Below are 19,359 nucleotides of genomic sequence, written 5' to 3' on the forward strand. Positions count from 1 at the left end.
TCCAAACCACTCACTGAGTTTGGTGGGACCACAGTGGTCAGAAATAAAGCAAAATTTGGCCTACCATTTCAGCTGTTTCAGTACAACTTTCTTTTGCGTCCTCTACATAATCAATTGTCGGACCTCAGAGAAAATCTTGTCCCATTCACTGTAAAATAGGAGGGTCCACGGAGAGAGAAACACACAAACAGCATTAAGGCTACCTAGTTTGATGCTTCCAAACCTTTTTCTTTTCCTCTGCAAATGACAGTTTCAATAGGATCTGAAGCAATACTCTTAACAAATAATACACTAGTCTGTCATAGGGTTAATATTAATGTCTCTCTATTCAAACATGCTGAAAACTGAATAGAACAGTTAACATTTAACAGTCACACATCCTTTGCTGAGTACAAGATTGAATCTCTAACATGAACTGAAGATAACCCTCACCATTTCACATCTTCATCAGTCATTCAATCACACATTTCATTCTCTTAAATACATTGTTCTTCCCCTCCTCCTGTTTTTCCTGGGGGTGCAGAGTGAACACATTCTCTCTACAGAAACATTGCTTATGGTATGACTCTTTCTCCCACAGAAATCTTGCCGTGTGTTTCCAATACATTGCCAAAGGTGAATTTGCAGTTTGGTAGTATTCTGGGGCAAGAAGATCTTACATCTTAATTGAAAATACTTCATTTTGAACTATCCCTTAATGAAATTCATAGTGAACAATTAATTAGTTGTGGTCACACTTCACAAATTATTGAATCAGAGCTTTATATAGTAGCCAATTTCATATTACAGGTATGTTCACAAGGCTTATGGGCAGAGGCAAGCTCACTTTGCTCCTGTCCTGAGCTAGTGGTGTGTAAACAGTGTTGACAGAAAAGTTGTACACCAGTAAAAATGTGAAGCTGAGCCCCACTTAATACATCTCATCTTTCAGAAGGTTTATTTGGTGTGAGCTTAGGGCTGTACCCAGCACAGTCAGCTCAGCTCATGTGCAAGTGAGATTATGCCTAGCCACAACATAATGCAGAAACACAGCAGAGTGAAACCACTTCTCACGGTGATCCCACATTACTACTACCAAAAAAGCTCTGTTTCTGAAGAAGGGAGTCCCAACAAGGCATGCTCCACCCTGGGTCATAAAGCATAGTTCTCCCTCAAATATATTTTATTGAAAACACACAGCAAAGATTACAGCCATAGAAAGTTCTGTAAACAAGACAATTTCATCAATTTAATCTCAAAAATAAAAGTCTCCCCCAAAAAATCTGCAAAAGAAATCCAAAGTAAGACTTGTGAGATGAACACTATGAACAGTAATTTTACTGCTTTAACAAAAGAAAATAAAATGACATACACCTTCAGCATTTCTTTTCCAAATTTACTTGACAGAGGTTAAAATATTGCTTTATTCTGACTCAACATACAAGAGCACTGCGTGATCAATCGTGCTATTTTGGGAAGTCTTGAGACTTGTGAACTGGAAAGTCTGGGGCACATTAATAAATTGAACAATCAATTTGGTGCAAAGGAATAATTTGATACATTCTGTATATGCTGTATTTTTTCTCTTTTTTTTCACTCATTATTCTGACATTAACCATGGAAGGCTATTTGGCAGTTATTTATTATAGTTAATATTCTTTTCTTCCCCACAGGTAAGCCAATGTTTTAATATTGACAACAACAGTAATGTGTGTGTGACTGAACCCAATCCAATGCATTGTTGGCATAACGTGTTACAATTTATGGGGTAAGTGGGACTCAAAAGAAAGCAAATGCAAAAAAAACCCATTTATAATATGATGGGGATATGGCAACCAGAAAATGACATTTCTTCTCTAAGGCCTTGATCCCCTGCAGGGAGTGATTTGGTGAAAATCATCTGCTCCTATACAGCCCCATTAGAATCAGATCTGTGCATGCTTGTGGGTCTGTCCATACTGATCACCTGCAGGCCTGAAGCTTTAAAGTTCACAAGACTAAGTCATGATTAAAGCCACTGGAGAACTGAAAGTGGTAACAAGTTAGGACAGTGTGGACACTTACCGGATGGATTTTGATTAGTTGGATCTCCAAATTTTTATCTGAACAATCCATAATAAAAAATAACTTTAAAAACAATTCACACACAAAGAAGTGCCCCTTGAGAGCTTACAAATGCCTTCAAAGCATAATCAAAACTCCATACCAAACTTGTCATAATGCACACTTCTGGGCTTTCTCTAGCTCTTCCTCACTCCCCACCAAAGGCAAAACTCAGAAGATGGAGCAGCTGTGGGCTCCCGTGTACTTCACCTCTATTCCAGAAATGGCCGAACTCAAAGCTCTTAAGTGTTTCCATTGACTTGCTTGAGCTGACTGTCACATTAAAGTAAGGTTGGGATTTAAGTAGCTGGCTCAATTTAGGAATTTACTGTCATTCCACAGTAGGTACCAGACCTCAGAAGCAGGCATCTGCATGCCTGTTTCCATGCTATGAACCTGGAACCAAGAAGAAAGGGAGTGAGTGAACTGTGTCTGTGCCAGGGTCATGGGACTTTGTCCCCAGGGCCTAAATCTCTGGCCAGCAGCCCAAGGCAGCGCTGCCCTGAAACCAGAAATTAATCTAAGAATGGTCTTGGTCTGTACTGAAACAAAAGATGCATAGCCTAAGCCTTCGGACAGCCAAGCGGGACCATGGTCGAATGTCCTGTAGCTGAAACGGTATGCGTAATCCTGCCTAGAAAGCACCTGGTGTACTCTTCACCCCTCCTGCAACTTTTCTCTTAAAAAAATATTTTCTTAAAAAACACTATGATATGAGGGCGATTGACTATTTGGTTTCTTCTAAGTAGATGCTCTTAAATTAATGCATATAAATAATTTGTATTTCATTTCCTCCCTTCCTCTTCAGCAAAGCATCAAATGCACAGATCTCTAGTTTCCCCTCCCACAAGCCCTCCCCCCCCCACCCCACCCCGAGTCACTTGGTCAATACTGAGTCTCTTTGTGTTTCGCTTTTTAAGACAAATTGTGCCTCTCGCTCTGACTTGGCCATGGGGCTCATGGGCAGGAAGGCTGTGTTTTCACTTGCGCTGCTCTCTGCTTCTACACTCGCCAGGTCATAGTCCTCCGATCGCCTCGCATCTGTCAGAATCCGAATCTGCTCCTGCACAGTTTCTAGCAATATTTTCACTTCGTGTTGTTCTGCTATAAGACAATTACTGACTGGGGAACTCACATGGACAAGTTCAGCTGAATAGGAGTTTTTGCACCATTTGATGCCTCTTACTTCAGAAACATTTTGCATTTGCATGCAGGCTTCATCCAAGCCCACAGATGGGATGATGGGAACGGAGCTGGCCCTTGAAGATGAATAGCTGACCAAATCCTTCTGATCCACGTTATTAAAATAAGGAGTTGTCTCTCTTGAAGGCAGTTGCATATTTATTGAAGTATTCTGAGGAGTTTTTAAACCACCGGATGAATACCTGGAAAGAGTAAAAAGAAGCTCTTGTTGGACATCAAGCAGTCAGATGGAACCAGCAGCAGGAACACAGTATGAGATTCAGTGAACTGTGCTGAAAAGATACTTGTCATTTCCCCCTCACATTAGGAGCACTTGGCAGTACTGTGGCCCTGGGGAAAACAACAGACTCCGGAGGTCCGGTTTTGATTTTCAGATCTGCCGGTGGCAAACCACTTGATTTTCTCTCAGCTTCATGAGGATAACAACAACTCCTTTAAAAAAAAAAAAATCAGGAGTTATATTGTATTACTAATTTAATTTGAAATTAGGCATTCCATTCCTCCGTTCTTAACTGGGAAAATGGATTGATGCTTTCTTCAGCATCAGACCTCTCAATGTGAAATGGCTATTTTGGGAAAACACTTAATAAAGGTACAGAAAAAAAAAAAGAACTTTAAAGGAAACATGGTTGTGTAGTCTTTGCTTACATAAAATGACTCTGCTCCCCTTCAAACAAGGAGGGCATCTGAGTGCAGTGTACCTCTGAAAAACAGCTTCATTTTCAATAGCCCATACTCCTAAAGTTGGCCTGATTTTTTTTTTCCCTTAGCTCTCATCTGGAAACAGAGCTAATGACAGTGAGCTTGAGCAAATGCCTGCATTTTCCTGATTTTCTAATATTGTGTTTAAAAAAAAATCCCCTACCCTCCCTATATATACATGTATATATATACACACACACATATATATATATATAAAAAATACCACAATGTTACTAACTGTGAGGAAACTCAATGAATTTTCACCAATGTTTCCGTTTTGTTTCGTTATTCAGATTAGAGTGTGGTTTTGTTTACAGGAAATACTTAAAAAACAGAAATGGAAGAAACTAATTTAAAAAGAAAGGGAAAAAAAAAGAAGAAGAAAAAAGAAGAAGAAAACCAAAGATGTTTCCTATCTGAGAAGTAGAATTACTACAAATTTGGTGCTCAAACAGTTACTACATCTACCAGTCCTGATTGCCATGGACCACAGACATCACCTTAGTACCAGCACACATTTTATTTATCCAGCTTTGTGATGATATCATTATTTAATAAGGCAGGCTAGTGGTGAAGTCTGTTTTATCCATGAGTGAGGAAAGAAACACTAAGATCTAGTGCAGAAGGAAGTGCTTTGAGCTCTCGCTTGAAGGGTATTTTCTGAAAGCTGCTTAAGCCCTGCTGGACTTCGCTGGGGATATCCTTCTACCCTTCTACTCACATGTGCCTTGCTAATTCTTGGCATGAGCAGAAAGAGAACTAAGGAAAAGAAGGTGAATTGCATGAAACAGCTATAGTCCAATACTAGCACACAATGCTAATTAACTGGAAAGACTTCCTCTGGCCCTGTCCTCCTGGCGAGCTGTCAGACAGAAGAGAGAGGAGGTATCTTTAGGCTCAGCAGAGTGCTGCTGACTTGTAATTAACTCATCAATGGTGGCACTGTGTTTGTACAACTGCCTGACACATTAACCTCTACACGTGCATGCACACGGTTCTGCACAGCCCCTGTACAAAACCTCTCCAGACACCCCCAAAAGACCAGAAAAGGCAGCTGAGAGCTCAGTGATAAGAAGAAGGTGTTGTGATCTTTCCTGCTGTCTCATGGAAAGAGATACTGCTTTGGGAAGTGGGAGCCTGGGGAATAATACAGGAAGCAGCTTTTTTGGCTGTGTGCTAGAACTTCTCGTACGTGCTGTACAGTTGCATTTCTATTTTACATCTGAGCCAGCTGAGACTCAGCTTCTGGTTAACTGCACTTGTGCTACGCTTAGACATACTTCTAGCCGTTTATGGAGGGCCTTTTTAGAAGAGATTTCAAGAACCAGCACGAGGCAAATAGTGATCAGGGATAAATTATTCTTGAAGGAGGACAATTAGAAAAAAAATAAATGAAAACAAAAGAGTGCAGACCTTTGGGTTGTGCCCATTCTTGTTTCCTTTGCTTATTATATAATTGTTCAAACGACTATAGCTGGAGAGATCGCATCAGTTGCATTATTCCCTTTTTTGGTAATTCAGGCCCTAAATATATTCTGGGCTGCACCCTGAAAACAAAGGGAGTGAATGTTTTTAATGAATTTCACATGCAATGGATGTATTATACGTGTGATATACAAGCAAAACCAAGAAAAAGACTAAATTAAAATGGGTCTGGTGAGAAAACAGTAACATTCGCCAATTGCAAAACAGAGATTCAATTACTCTTGGCATTTTGAGATTGGCAGCAATGATAAAAGGTAGTGCCATGCCTGGGATATTTGCATAATGCTTTTTTAAACTACAGCTAGACACAAATTTAAGTCAGTTACATGCTTCTGCCCTGTGAAGGCTTTCACAGGACTGAGGTTGAATTAAAGCACATCCAGTATGTGCAACAAGGAAAGTATTACACTAGTAGGGATATTAACCTAAATCATGTGAGACTCAGGTTTTTGGTTAATTACAAACTGATCCATGCTTCTGCTTGTGACACCAGACTGCTGCTGTTTTCAATAGACTAAGACTTAGACCTGTAATTACAGAACCTTAATTACATTTTCCTATAATTAACTTTCTCCAAACTGTAGTTCCTCCTAAGAAAGATATCTGGGTTTTATCTGAAAAAAATAACATTTAATCTGAATAGATTCATTCATGTGCATGTATTTCAAAGTGCAGCTCTCGCTCCACACTCTTCCTAAAGCCAAGCAAAGAAAAGGCAATTCAAACATTTATAGATATACAACACTTATGTTACAGTGTTTGAGAACCTAAAGAATCAAACAGAAAGAAGCATAATAATTTTACTGCCCCCTTAAAATAGACATGAAAGAAAGACAGAAGGGATAGAAACTTAAAACATGAAATGTTTTGCATTTATCATAACACCAATAACTTTACTGTAAGCCCTATTGGTATGGGTGTGCAGTATACAAGCCTGATGACAAGGTCCATTAAGATGAACAGGAGTCATTTCAATGGCACTATTGGGTTTTGCTTCAGCATTGTAAGCACATATGTCTATATGTACACACCCATGTTCTACCTGTAGATAAGACACATTGGGTTTTGCATACATAAACACACTTTACATGTATGTACATAATCATAGGCTATAAGGCATTACTTCCAACACCACGTAATGCAAAGTGTTGTCACTGAAAGCATGCGACTGAACTACTGTCCACTTCATGTGATCTCATGACACCCTCAGAGACTTGAATCAGTCTTTGAGGTATGAGTGGCTGGAGATAGTTTAAATCCCTCACTTGAAGCAGTTTTTTCTGCTCTTTCAAGTAGCATACTGATTAAATAACCGACATTAGCTGTATTTAATTCAGACTCTGCAAATAATAGACTGGTGCTTCTCGAAGGCAACAAAAGCTTTCTTCTCAATGTAGGATGGGAAGAGGAGCACTTCTACAGGACTAGACAAAAACTGACCAGGTAAATTAGTGTCTTTCCTATCAAATATAGACATATGGAATCTGACTAAACTTCAGCCAGAGCTGTTGATGGGTGACCTCAGAAGACTCATAAAATGAGGGATTTAAACCATTGTGATTTGTGCATCCCTGTAGGAGAAGATGGAGGTGAAATGGGAGAAGAAAGGAAGGAGCATAACTTCTGCAAGGTATCAGGGGATTTTTAATTTGGGATGGAAATCTAATAAGCATACTAACACTACAAAACTATCAGATATTTAGATGATAAAATTAATCTGACTTGCAGGCAAGCTCTTCCTAAATTAGAAGAATTCCATATAAGGCAGAATGAGCAAATATTTTTTTTACATTTTTGTTCAGAGATGCATACTCATATTTTGGTTGTAGAGATTCCTTCATTGCTGCTACACAGAATAGAGTCCAAGAAGTTTTGGTATGGTCTTAAAAGACTTCATTTTCATTTTAAAAAATATCAATAAAACACAGTAAGATTGAAGAACTGTTTTTGTTTTCATGCCTAACACTGACATTTAAAAATCTCTTTCCAAGGGTACTAGCTGAAGACTTTTGGTATTGTCCTTGTGATATACACAGACCGCTGTGATTTCCTGTCACAGCACCATCTCTGATGCACACTGAAGGACTCCTTCAGAGAGAGGTTCTGAACATCAGAGTCTAGCTCTACAGGCAACATATGAATGATGTACTTTAGTGGACTGAGGCTAGAATGGGTCACAGTCTTGTCCAAATATCAACCCTTTTCAGAACTGTAAATTTAAAATACAGGTTAGTACAGCAATAATAATTGTAATAAGTCACCAGCCAGCCAGATCTTTTGCTGCTTTGCTTTTTCTCATCATGGCCAAGTCCTAGTTTTGGTCTATCTTTCCTGGCCAACTTTAAGTAGATTCAGTTACAAAACATTTTGTGAGCCAAGTCCCCGTCACAGAGTACCCCCCCCGCAGGTTGGCAAGCGCGGTGAGGGAAGCAAAGGCAGACCATGTGTCTGTGTGTGCATCTGCATGTGCAACAGTGTGCTCTTAGTAACAACATTTAATCTTGGTCAGCACTTGTGGCTGTCATTTCCCAGGAGGTCAGAGTGGATGGTGATATCAGCCCCTTTTTCCCCCTGAGGAGAATTAAACATAAATGGGTCTCACTTCTGCTCTTCACAAAGTCAGTTCCATTAAAAAACCTGTACAGCTGTGCACCTTGCAGGGTTAGCTGTAAACTGCACTTACTGTGACTTATACATCTCCAAATGAAATTGTTGGTGGTTTATCCCATTCCAGATACCACTCCTAGTTTTACATACGTTTGAACGATTCTGGAAAACGTTTGGAATTCTATAGGACTATGAAAACATAATGCAAAATACCTCAGCAATTGCACAAGATTTCCAAGGCAGCTGTAGGTACTCAGGAGCACTTCTGAAATGTAGACTTTACGTGCAGCTGGAGCTGACATTAAATATACTGATAAGCTGAATGGAAAAAAAAGCAAAAATTCTGGATTCCTTCTGTGTTTTCAAAGACAAACCTATGTGAAGTGATTGGTTTTCAGTCTACTGCAAAAACACCCTGCGATGCACAGTGAATTGTTTAAAAAATTGTGAAAGTTGGACTTCTGAATTATTTTCTCTTATTTTCCCAGTGCTGACAGGAAAAACCCAAACACAAAAACCTCCATACGTTATGCAAAAGTTACTAGAACATCATGGCACCACTTACAAAAAGCTCTACTTAGAGAGAGCAATGTGAACAATCACCGTTTGTTCTAATTACCCCCACAGCCTTTGAAAAGTCTCAAAAAGAGCAGCCAGGCAAGTAAAAATGTTACCTTCAAAGAGGCAGCAAGCTGAAAATATTCTTCTGCTTTCAGTATTATAAACTCTGGATCCACAGTACCCAACAAAATAAAGCTGGAAGGACCGTGATGGCAACATGTATTAGCCACGTAACTGCAACCACTCACAAAATAGGCTCACTCATTACTTACCCGTGACAAGGCATTGCATCCTGGTCTGTAATCCTTGACTCTTCCAGCTGTTGATATGCTGGTCCTGTAATTCCATTGAACCTACCCGGAGGTAAGGGAGGTGTCCTGCGAAAGGCATTTCTGTGTAGCATCCCACTCTTTTGTCCCGGGCTGCAGCATGAAGAGAGACTTCTAGAACAACATCAGAGTACAGTAAAGATTATCGCAGCTAGAGAAAACTTCTACAAAGTAAAGAATCAGGATGAATAACACATAGATTACTGGTTTTATAAACTTTTCTGTGGCAGGCTATGGTGACAGTAGATATTCTCTATGGAAATATAATGCCATAATCCACAGAGAGCTGCTGTTTATGTCATAGTTAATATCTTACCTCTCTTCTAGGAATCAAAATAATTGCCTGCTATATTAAATGTTTTCCATTTCCAAAGGACTGTTTTCCATTTCCAAAGGACTGTTTTCCTGTACTTGATGAAGGGTGCTTCCTTCTTTCCATGCTGTATACCATAATCCTGCTATATATGAATCTTTTCACAGTGTAAACAAACAGCCCAGCTCCACCATACTTTGAGGTGAGCTCAAAATCAGATCTTAAATTAAGATTCCCCCTTATACCAGCTATCAACCTACAAGGTGCTGCCTCGTGATACAACAACATTAGACTGGGAAAAAAAGTTGTAAGTGAAGAATGTAAGTGAAGCTTATGATCTGCAGCTTGAAGAAACCATTTATGACAGGTTGTCTCTGGGGTGAATGAAATTTCTTTACTATGTTGTTATGTTCTTGTGTCTTGTTTGCATACATTGGTAAATACTGTGTTGTTTCTTTACCTGACATAGTACAAACTGGAATATGGTAAAAACAAATAATAGCTACCCACTTAGAAAATTGTTCTTGAAAACATTTTGTAGCTGTTTGGAAGGAGATAGAATTTTTTTGTTCATTTCATGCAGGAATTAAAATATATCTGGAATCCACAATTTCAGCATATTTAGGCATAAATTCAGCTGTTGCTAATGCAAAAATAAGGGAAGACAGAATTAAGTCAAGACAGAACCTATTTGCACCAGTACCGATGACATGAGTGCCTATTCATTTTCCAGCTACACCTATTTCTATTCCCACCTCCTGGGTCTCAGGAATACATATGTATTACTTAATCTTCTGTCACATCCTTAATGATATTTTAATATAGGTTTTGCAGATGCATTTTGGGAGGCAATATTTTTGGTTAGGTGAATAATTTCAACATCTGATACAATTCAGATGTGTAAAAGACACTTGATGATTTGCTTTTATTTTCCTATCATAATGTGGCTTAAAGGCAATTTTACTTTTTATATCTAGTTGGAAGAATAGAATATCATAGAATCAACCAGGTTGGAAGAGACCTCCAAGATCAGCCAGTCCAACCTAGCACCCAGCCCTATCCAATCAACTAGACCATGGCACTAAGTGCCTCATCCAGGCTTTTCTTGAAGACCCCCAAGGATGGTGCCTCCACCACCTCCCTGGGCAGCCCATTCCAATGGGTAATCAGTCTCTCTGTGAAGAACTTCTTCCTAACATCCAGCCTATACCTACCCTGGCACAACTTGAGACTGTGTCCCCTTGTTCTATTGCTGGTTACCTGAGAGAAGAGGCCACCCCCCACCTGGCTACAATGCCTTCAGGTAGCTGCAGACAGTAATAAGATCATCCCTGAGCCTCCTCTTCTCCAGGCTAAACAGGCCCAGCTCCTGTTGCAAGTTTATATATAATTAGGGCCACATCTACTTCCAAAGCAATATTTTATTGGACCAAGTATCTCGAGCAAGTTGTCTGGAGTGCACATTTCTATTGAAACCAACCTTTTCTCCCCAAAGTTGAAACATAAGAAATACATTTGACAGCCTCTACCCTCCTGTTCAGGCCAGAAGTGTTCTATCATGGTCTGTGTTCTGTTGTCTTCCATGCTTTTACTTTCCCAGTGCTTTTTAGATGAAAAGATCAATAACCCATAGCAATAACACTCCCTCAAGGATTTCTGATGCTTCTTTAAACAGATTTTTTTCCTTAGCTGTTACAGAGGCTGCAAAAACACTTAAAAAACCCCCCTGAAGTACTATCCTTTTAATACTGAAAGCTGAGTTCACTTTGTGGGTTACAGTTCATATTCTGTAAAATAACACTACCACATCACAAAATAATTGACAAATTTCTGCTCAGCAGGGTCTGAGATTATTACAGCAGGGGAAGTTGGAAGATGCAGCTGAATGAATAATCTGTGATGGATAATGAATTTCAGTTTTGTTTTCTGATTGCAGTATATTCATTGATGTACTACAAAATCCACCAAACTGATGAACTTAGCAGACTCGAGGCTGATTAAAACATTTGAAACTACAAAAGCATTGTTTAATTATGCTTGGTTTCATGCCCTTCTACATCTTCCTTGTTGGATGAGCGCACACAGTCTCCCATTTGAAAACGTGCAGATGCAAATTCACAAAAGCTCTGCATTTGTAACAGACCTAACTGGAAGACAGGCAGGTATACCTGAGGTCACTGGTATATACTGCAGCACAGATGCATACAAATAGCCTCTCTGGGCTTTCTTCAACTCACACTGAAACTTATTTTGCTACAGCTAATGCTAGATGGTGAAAGGCCTGGAACACAAACCCTATGAGGAGAGGCTGAGGGAGCTGGGGGTGTGCAGCCTGCAGAAGAGGAGGCTCTTTGCTGTCTACAACTACCTGGAGGGAGGCTGTAGCCAGGTGGGGGTTGGTCTCTTCTCCCAGACAACCAGCAACAGAACAAGGGGACACAGTCTCAAGTTGTGCCAGAGGAGGTCTAGGCTGGATGTTAGGAGGAAGTTGTTGGCAGAGAGAGTGATTGGCATTGGAATGGGCTGCCCAGGGAGGTGGTGGAGTCACTGTCCCTGGAGGTGTTGAAGCAAAGCCTAGATGAGGCACTTAGTGCCATGGTCTAGTTGACTGGACAGGGTTGTTAGGTGCTAGGTTGGACTGGATGATCTTGGAGGTCTCTTCCAACCTGGTTGATTCTATGATTCCACAGGTTGTCAAAGGCATGTGAGCTGGTTAGACTGATGGGAACTGGCACATGCCATGTCACCCTGCAGCCACAGCAGCTCAGATTTGCTCTTAATGCAAGGTTCTTAAGCTTTCAACATTTCTGACAGGAAACAAATGGAACAAAAACATTTTGTGATCATGGACAAGACAAATTCACTAAGAAGGATCAGGAGATATTTATAGACAAGCTGCAGGATGATGCTAATTTCTTAAGCACCAAAGACAAGATAGTAACATTTTTGGTTGAAAGTTCTATGAAAAAGTAGCTTGAGCAAAATACAGTTTTCCCCTTTTCACAGTACTGCTAAGAATGTCAGCATGTCCTTCCCCCAAAAATGTTAATACAGTTCCTCTCAGGCTTCTGCACTATTGCTCCTGTGAAGTGTTTCTCTAAGACAATGCTTTTTTTTTTGATTTCTCAGGCAAGTTGTCCCCCTTTAGCTACCATTATAGTTTCTTTCTCACTGTATTCTATTTTAACTGGGTAAAAGAAACCAGCCCAACTAACTGTTCAATAAAGCAGACTGATAAGGAAAGCTGTAGCAGGTATCCCTTGAACATCTATTAATCAATCACAACAGAATAATACAAATCAGCATATGCTCTAATGGGTTCACAAGTAATGTATAACCTAAAGAGAATTACAGTTCTGATGAATTAATGGTTTGAAAGAAATAGTTCAACCATTCCTAAAGCTAATTAAGGCCTTAGGATTCATTGTTGCAAATTGTTTTGTGTAAAAAAAAAAATTCTTTAGGTTGAATGTTGTTAAAGGTTCATAAAAAAGAAAAGAAACAACAAATTATTTTAAGTTCTAAAGTAATTTTATCTTGACATCGTGGCATTTTTCTGTAAGACAACATAACTATCCTAGGCTGAATGCCTTTGTGCTTGGCTTTCATGACAGTATTCTCTGAAATGAATCCCTCTAAAATCAATGATGAGTGAATCAATGAGTGAAAGTCAGGATGACTAACTATCAAGTTATAATTACCAATTATTATGCTATTCAGAGGGATCACAATGCAATCCCATAATTAGCAAAATTCTAATTTATTTCTGTTAGAAATTAAGACACTATGGCTTTTCTTCCCAAAATCAATCCAGAATCTGAGATGAATTTTTGAGCACATTGTATACTTTACAGAAAGTTTACTGATTAAACACATTTGCTGCTTTCCAGTTCTGACAGGACTAGAGTCCTTTTACACGGGCAAGCAGATGCTGGGAAAATCTTCTATCGTAGAACAATGCATAATGAAAGGAAAATACTTTATAAATAAGATTCAGTGGAGATTCAAATTTTCAACTCAATCTCTGCATTAATCCTTTGCATGCAGATGAGGTTGGCAGAGACAGAAAATTGCTATTACACAGCAATCTGAGTGAAATAACTTGGTGATCTCTGTCAGCCTAATTTCAGCAACACCAAATGATTCCTCACCTTCATAATCCTACTGCTAGGTCAGAATTCTATTAGTTTTAGGAATTGGAAAGAGATAGCTCCTGATTTTATGATTTGATTACCCATCATTAGTGTCCTTGAAACCACCGCCAGAGAAAATAAGTCTGGATCACAGAACAAAATATTTGCATAGCAAGCAGAAATAAAACAACAGTATAATTTAACAACAGCATAAATCAGAGAACCTGCAAGCCTGCTGCAATTTTTTTCCAGGCTCATGTCAGGTTTGGAATGGAATGAAGGGATGTTTAGGATAAAAAGTGTCCCAATAAAAAAAGGAATTTTCCTAAACACCATTTGGAAAGTAATGAAAGTGAGTAAATTAGGAAGCCATCACATGGTGTATAAATTAAAGACTGACTACTAAGTCAAATGTTTAAGTCTCTTGTATGTTTTATAAAGCAAGAATCTTGTAAAATAACTCTTAGGTTATAAAACTTATATATATATATATATATATATATATATAAATTAAAGCAGCCATTGGGCATCATAAAGCACTTCTAAAGCAAAGACTTAAGACAGTTTGACGCTTGACACTGGCAAGCAAGATGATTGCTGTTTTGGTTTTGTTTACTGGGAAAGAGTTTTTTTGTGCAAAGCTGTTACAATGAGAATTTTGGGATTCTGTATTAGTTCACTGTAAATTCAGTGTGGCTTATTCTGTAATTCGCCTATGGAAAGCAGGGACTCTAGAGAGTCTCAGAGGTTTTCTTTTAAGTGATGTTCACAGATGGAAGAAACAATTTCAGTCTTTATTTCCACACTTTTAAGCTTAGGTAGTATCATGATATAGCACCCAGCAGACTTCAAATTTGGCCATTGCAATCAAGTTACTAAAGGTAAGGGAATATCTCTAGTGTTTTTCCTGAACTCCACCTTTAAACTACACAGAGATAAAATTCTCCTCCCCACCCCAAGAATTTTTGTGAAAAGCATTCTAAGGTAACAGTTCCATAGTTCATCTATGGACATATACTTTGAAAATTGCTGTGTAATAAGGATAAGCCTTAAGAAATGGATCTGACATGACAGTTGGCATTATTTTTTCATGCCAAATTAAAAGCTTAAGTAAGGTAAAAGTAGATATGACCCAAATATCCCTTCCTTTGGTAGGTTAAGCAAATTGTGAATTAAAAAGAGATGTAACATGCAGCTGACTGGAGGACTGCAATGAGAATGCACCAAATAACCTCAGGCAATCCCAGATTCTTTTTCCCCCAGTAATTATAAATAATATAATTTTAATCAATAAGTGTTCCCCTTTAGACTATCTAGCTAAAAAAATAAAAATAATTAATATTTCTCAGCCTTTTTCCTCTCTTTGTGTGATCCAGACCAGATGTTACCACTGCTATTCCACCAGAACTATTGCTTATACATGAAACATGTTTTTTCCTAGCCCTGTAATGAAACACCTGCACTCTTTTTTCATCCAAAACTGAGTAAAAAAAGAATTTTAATCCAAATGCCATCCAGCAATGGGTGACTTTCCTCTTTTTCACCTATTGGGAACAACCACCCAAACTTTTTTGCCAGTCTCCAAAGGCCACCATGTGTTCATAAATCATTATTCATTTCAGGTATTTGTTTAAAGAAACAGTGAGAAAGGCAAGAAGGTTGTAACTTTGTCTTTCTGCAAAAGACAACTCATTAACTTAATGAATATGGACAAAGAATATCTTGTTTTTAATGGTTCCTCATCTAGAGTTTTTTCATTTACTGTTCTGTGCCTGCAGCTTGGATGGTGTCTTTAAATGCTTCCTCTAGGACTTTCACAAAATGCAGTTAAAGACCATGAGCATTGTTATTGCCTTTTATATCTGCAGCAAAGAAAATGCTTGGACATCTGCTTAATGAGTCATCTGAGGCTCTAGTGGTACCATACCATTTAGCATCTTTCCTAGTCATAGCACACAATAATCCTGCACACGTATCAACAGCATCACAACTTCCCTGGGCAGCCTGCTCAGTCTGCCATCAGCCAGCCAGTTGCTTACCTGTGTTGCTTGATGGGCTGCGTTCCTCTGTCGGGAGACAAGGCCTCTGGGAAAGATGGAGGGCCTGAAAAACTAGACTCCATAACTTGGTCCAGAATAGGCCCAGGATGCCTATCTGGTTTTGAATACTGTGGCACAGAGAATAAAATTAATTAATACACAAAAAGCAAAGCACATTCTCGATGCTATTCAATCAGAGTTCATATCCAAGGAGGGTAAGAAGTGCACTAATGCATTTTTAAAGTAAAAAGGGGCATTGCAAGTAATGCATTTATTGTTTCCATAGTGGAAAGTGCCAGTACTCATTATTCCCATTACCTTCTCCATATCAAAATGCTAAGATTTTTGCATTAGTAGCAAAATCACTGACTGCTCCACCCATAAAGAAAGGAAACAGGGATTCCTTGGACTAACAGCCAGTTTTTATGGCTGTCTATGCAGAGACTGAGAACACAAAACATATCTCAGAGGATGGCCAGCAGCTTTTGGGTCCTTTGATGACTTCATCTGAATGTTGATTTTATCAGCATACATAACTATGAAAACCAAACTGAAACAGCATTTGTACCATAAGGTAAGTAAGAAAAATAGTTTAATCCTATCCATAGAGCCAGATAACCCTTCTGAAATTTTATCCTGGGATTTTTGCTAGTAAGAACAGCGTAAATATAATTCTTGTGTCAGTCATAGGCATAGGGCAGCCTCTGGGAACATAGTGAGACACAAAGGTTTGTAAAGCAGACACCAGTCATTAAAAAGAACAGACTTTGCTTTTCTTGCTTTGTGAGTCAGCTGGAAATTCAGCAAAACTTTTGTCTCTGTTCCTGAGTGGAGCCAGAAAATCAAAGTATAAAGAAAGCTGCATTTTGGCTTGAGAGAAGAACCGATGTTGTTAGGGCAGCATCTCAGAAATATGAGAAGCTAAACCACATTTCCATTCATCTTTTTTTACACTGCATTACAATGACCTGCACTAAACCAAATTGGTCTACTTTTCTTGAATCCATTTCTTTCTGCATTGAGTTTGTATTTTGAGTAAAACAAATACCAAGATATCCATGTGCTTTTCAGGATACTCTGGTATTGGGGAAGCTATTATGTGATTAAATATCTTAGAAAGAAAATAGAACTTAAAATACTAAATAAAAAAAGCAACCATTGTGGTAAAAATGACATGCCATGATCAACAGCATAAACCTTTTCGGAGAAGGCAGTAGGATTTCTTTTGACATACAGTTCCTCTTCATAATTACTTTGTTGTCTAACAAAAGACCAAGAACTCCTTTAAGATTTCAGAACTATTTTCTGATTCTCACTTGTCTACATTTCCCCATACCTCACGAAAATGGAAAAGGAAAGTCATACAGAATCACTCTCTTCTAACAATAGGTCACATGCAGTTTAGGCCTTCTATTGAGACTGATTTGCATAGATAAAATTAGAGATTTTCAACTTTTTCTCCAGTGCTCTTCTCTCTCTTTCTGCTGCATGAAATAAAGACATAAACAGGGCCAAAATCACTGCCTGTATACTTCTAAAGGCAACTCTATGAGAGCCACTATAAGAAACAATGCTGCTGCATGCATGAAGAAAACACAACTGAAATAATAAGAAACATATTCCACTCATTTCTTTCAGTTACCATGATCTTACTTGTCACTTGTAAATGTTGTTCATAAAATATTCAGACAGTTATGATTTTTAAGGTACTGATGTCTGTGAAGGTTTTAAACTTTAATAGTTATTTTGCCAGCTGCAGAACTGAAACTGTCTTTGATGTCTGACCTGAATAAATCAATTTGAGCTCTGTAAGGAATGGATGGTTAGTGCCAAGAAGTTATTTCTGTCCCTTTTTGTGTTTGTCCATGATACTAAACTGAAGGTCCCAATGTTTTGTAAGGCCACGAGTATGAAACGAGTTAGAGATAAGCTGCGCTTCTTGCTACATCCATGGTTAAGATGGATGTGGGCTGGAGAAGAGGAGGCTCAGGGGGGACCTCATTGCTGTCTACAACTACCTGAAGGGACATTGTAGCCAGGTGGGGGTTGGTCTCTTCTGCCAAGCAACCAGCAACAGAACAAGGGGACACAGTCTCAAGTTGTGCTGGGTTGAAGTCTAGGCTGGATGTTAGGAGGAAGTTGTTGGCAGAGAGAGTGATTGGCATTGGAATGGGCTGCCCAGGGAGGTGGTGGAGTCAGCATCCCTGGAGGTGTTCAAGCAAAGCCTGGCTTTGCCTCAGGCACTTAGTGCCATGGTCTAGTTGACTGGCTAGGGCTGGGTGCTAGGTTGGAGTGGATGATCTTGGAGGTCTCTTCCAACCTGGTTGATTTTATGATTCTATATAGAGCCCTTGCTCATCACAACTGAGGGAAAAGCAGGACCTCCAGAAGCTGCTCTTCAGTATAGTTTGCTGACTAGGAAAACTATACTGAAAGTCCAGTGCTCAGCACCACTCAGGTGCAGTGTGCAAAGGATAGTTTTCTTGCCCTAACTCAACCCTTCTTTTGTGCCATTTTCTGATGCACCCTTGATCAATTACTGCAATAGCTGTAACATGACTTACAATGAAAACATGATTCATGATTTAAACCGAGGCTGTGAATATACAGAGAATATAAATTACATAACTAAACTTTTTTGGATGCATCACATCATTCACATATATTAATAGGATTAAATACAATTTGGTTTATTCTTTATTCTTCTTTAGCTTAACTCTTAAGTGCCACATCCCTTCTCTGAGATCATCTCTGGAGAAAAATATTACTGTGAGGAGTTTACAGCAGTATCAGTTGGTACTCAAAAAAAGTATGTGATGGGATTACTTTTCATCCATATTCCAGCAGAATGCATTTCACTGCTTCCACAGCCCAGTTCTCACCTGGGCTGAGCTCTCTGGAGCCCTCTGACTGTTGTGAGCTGCCAAATACTCATCCACGATGGAGAGTAAGTTGTGAAATGCTCTCAAAGGACTGTTTCAGTGGGTTGCAAGCTGAAAGCTTACCTATATCATTTGGAATTTTAAAACAGTTTTATTGTTTTCTTGCTTAATCATTTGTGCTTGTTCAAGGAATTACTGAGAAATGCTGTTCTGTATGGCTAAAGAATAATGACAGCATTTGAAACTCAACCACTATGTAAACTTTCACTTTTTCACAGTTTCATGGAGAAAATCAACTCCTTGCCAATAAAATTTCACCCCCTGCTAGTTAATGCTAGGGGAATCTGCAAAGGCAGCCTGGGCCTAGAGACAAGAAATCAGCCTCTGTCACTGATCCTCTGTGAGCACATAATTCCCCTGCTCCATGCCTTGTACTCCTTATACTAAAATGTAGGATCCACAATAACAAATGCCACTCTAAGTGCAGCAGAACAGCCTGACACTGTTATCCTAGTATTATGCAAAACAAAACACTTATCCCTCCTCCTGTCTTTTCTTGGCTCTTCCTCCTCAATGTTTTCCCCAGAATTATATGAATAAAATGTCCAGAAATGCACATGGCATTGGAAGAGATGTGGGTTGCCCAGGGAGGTGGTGGAGTCACCGTCCTGGAGGTGTTCAATAGAAGACTGGATGAGACATGAAGTGCCATGGTCTAGTTGACTGGCTAGGGCTGGGTGCTAGGTTGGACTGGATGATCTTGGAGGTCTCTTCCAACCTGGTTGATTCTGTGATTCTATGATTCCATTTCAAAACGACTGAGAAGGCAGAAACATCAGCCTCAAATTACACTCAGAGAATGTGACTCAATAAGGTAAAGAGACAGTTATTCTTTCTGGATGGGCTGACCTTGAAGGAAAGCCTGTCATGTGGTTGTATTTAATGTCCTTACAGTTGTTAGCATATGCTTTATATGTCTTGTTGTCAACAGTAGTTCTAAACAGACAGAAAGGGATCTGGGGG

The 19,359-nt window shown here is 39.2% G+C and overlaps 1 protein-coding gene across 2 annotated transcripts in view; it reads right to left on the bottom strand.

The window, feature by feature from the left end:
- Window positions 1-2,957: 2,957 nt before the first annotated feature.
- Window positions 2,958-19,359, bottom strand: part of NRG3 (neuregulin 3) — a 393,773-nt gene continuing 377,371 nt past the window's right edge. For both annotated transcript variants that reach the window (XM_064145391.1, XM_064145390.1), the window contains exons 7-9: window positions 15,455-15,582; window positions 8,913-9,083; window positions 2,958-3,467 (exon numbers count right to left, since the gene is read on the bottom strand). In XM_064145391.1, the coding sequence (XP_064001461.1) occupies window positions 2,960-3,467; window positions 8,913-9,083; window positions 15,455-15,582 (807 nt within the window). In that variant the 3' untranslated portion in view covers window positions 2,958-2,959. The remainder of the gene's footprint in view (window positions 3,468-8,912; window positions 9,084-15,454; window positions 15,583-19,359) is intronic.

This window comes from Pogoniulus pusillus, chromosome 6 (assembly GCF_015220805.1).
Source record: "Pogoniulus pusillus isolate bPogPus1 chromosome 6, bPogPus1.pri, whole genome shotgun sequence".
NCBI classification, from domain to species: Eukaryota; Metazoa; Chordata; class Aves; order Piciformes; family Lybiidae; genus Pogoniulus; species Pogoniulus pusillus.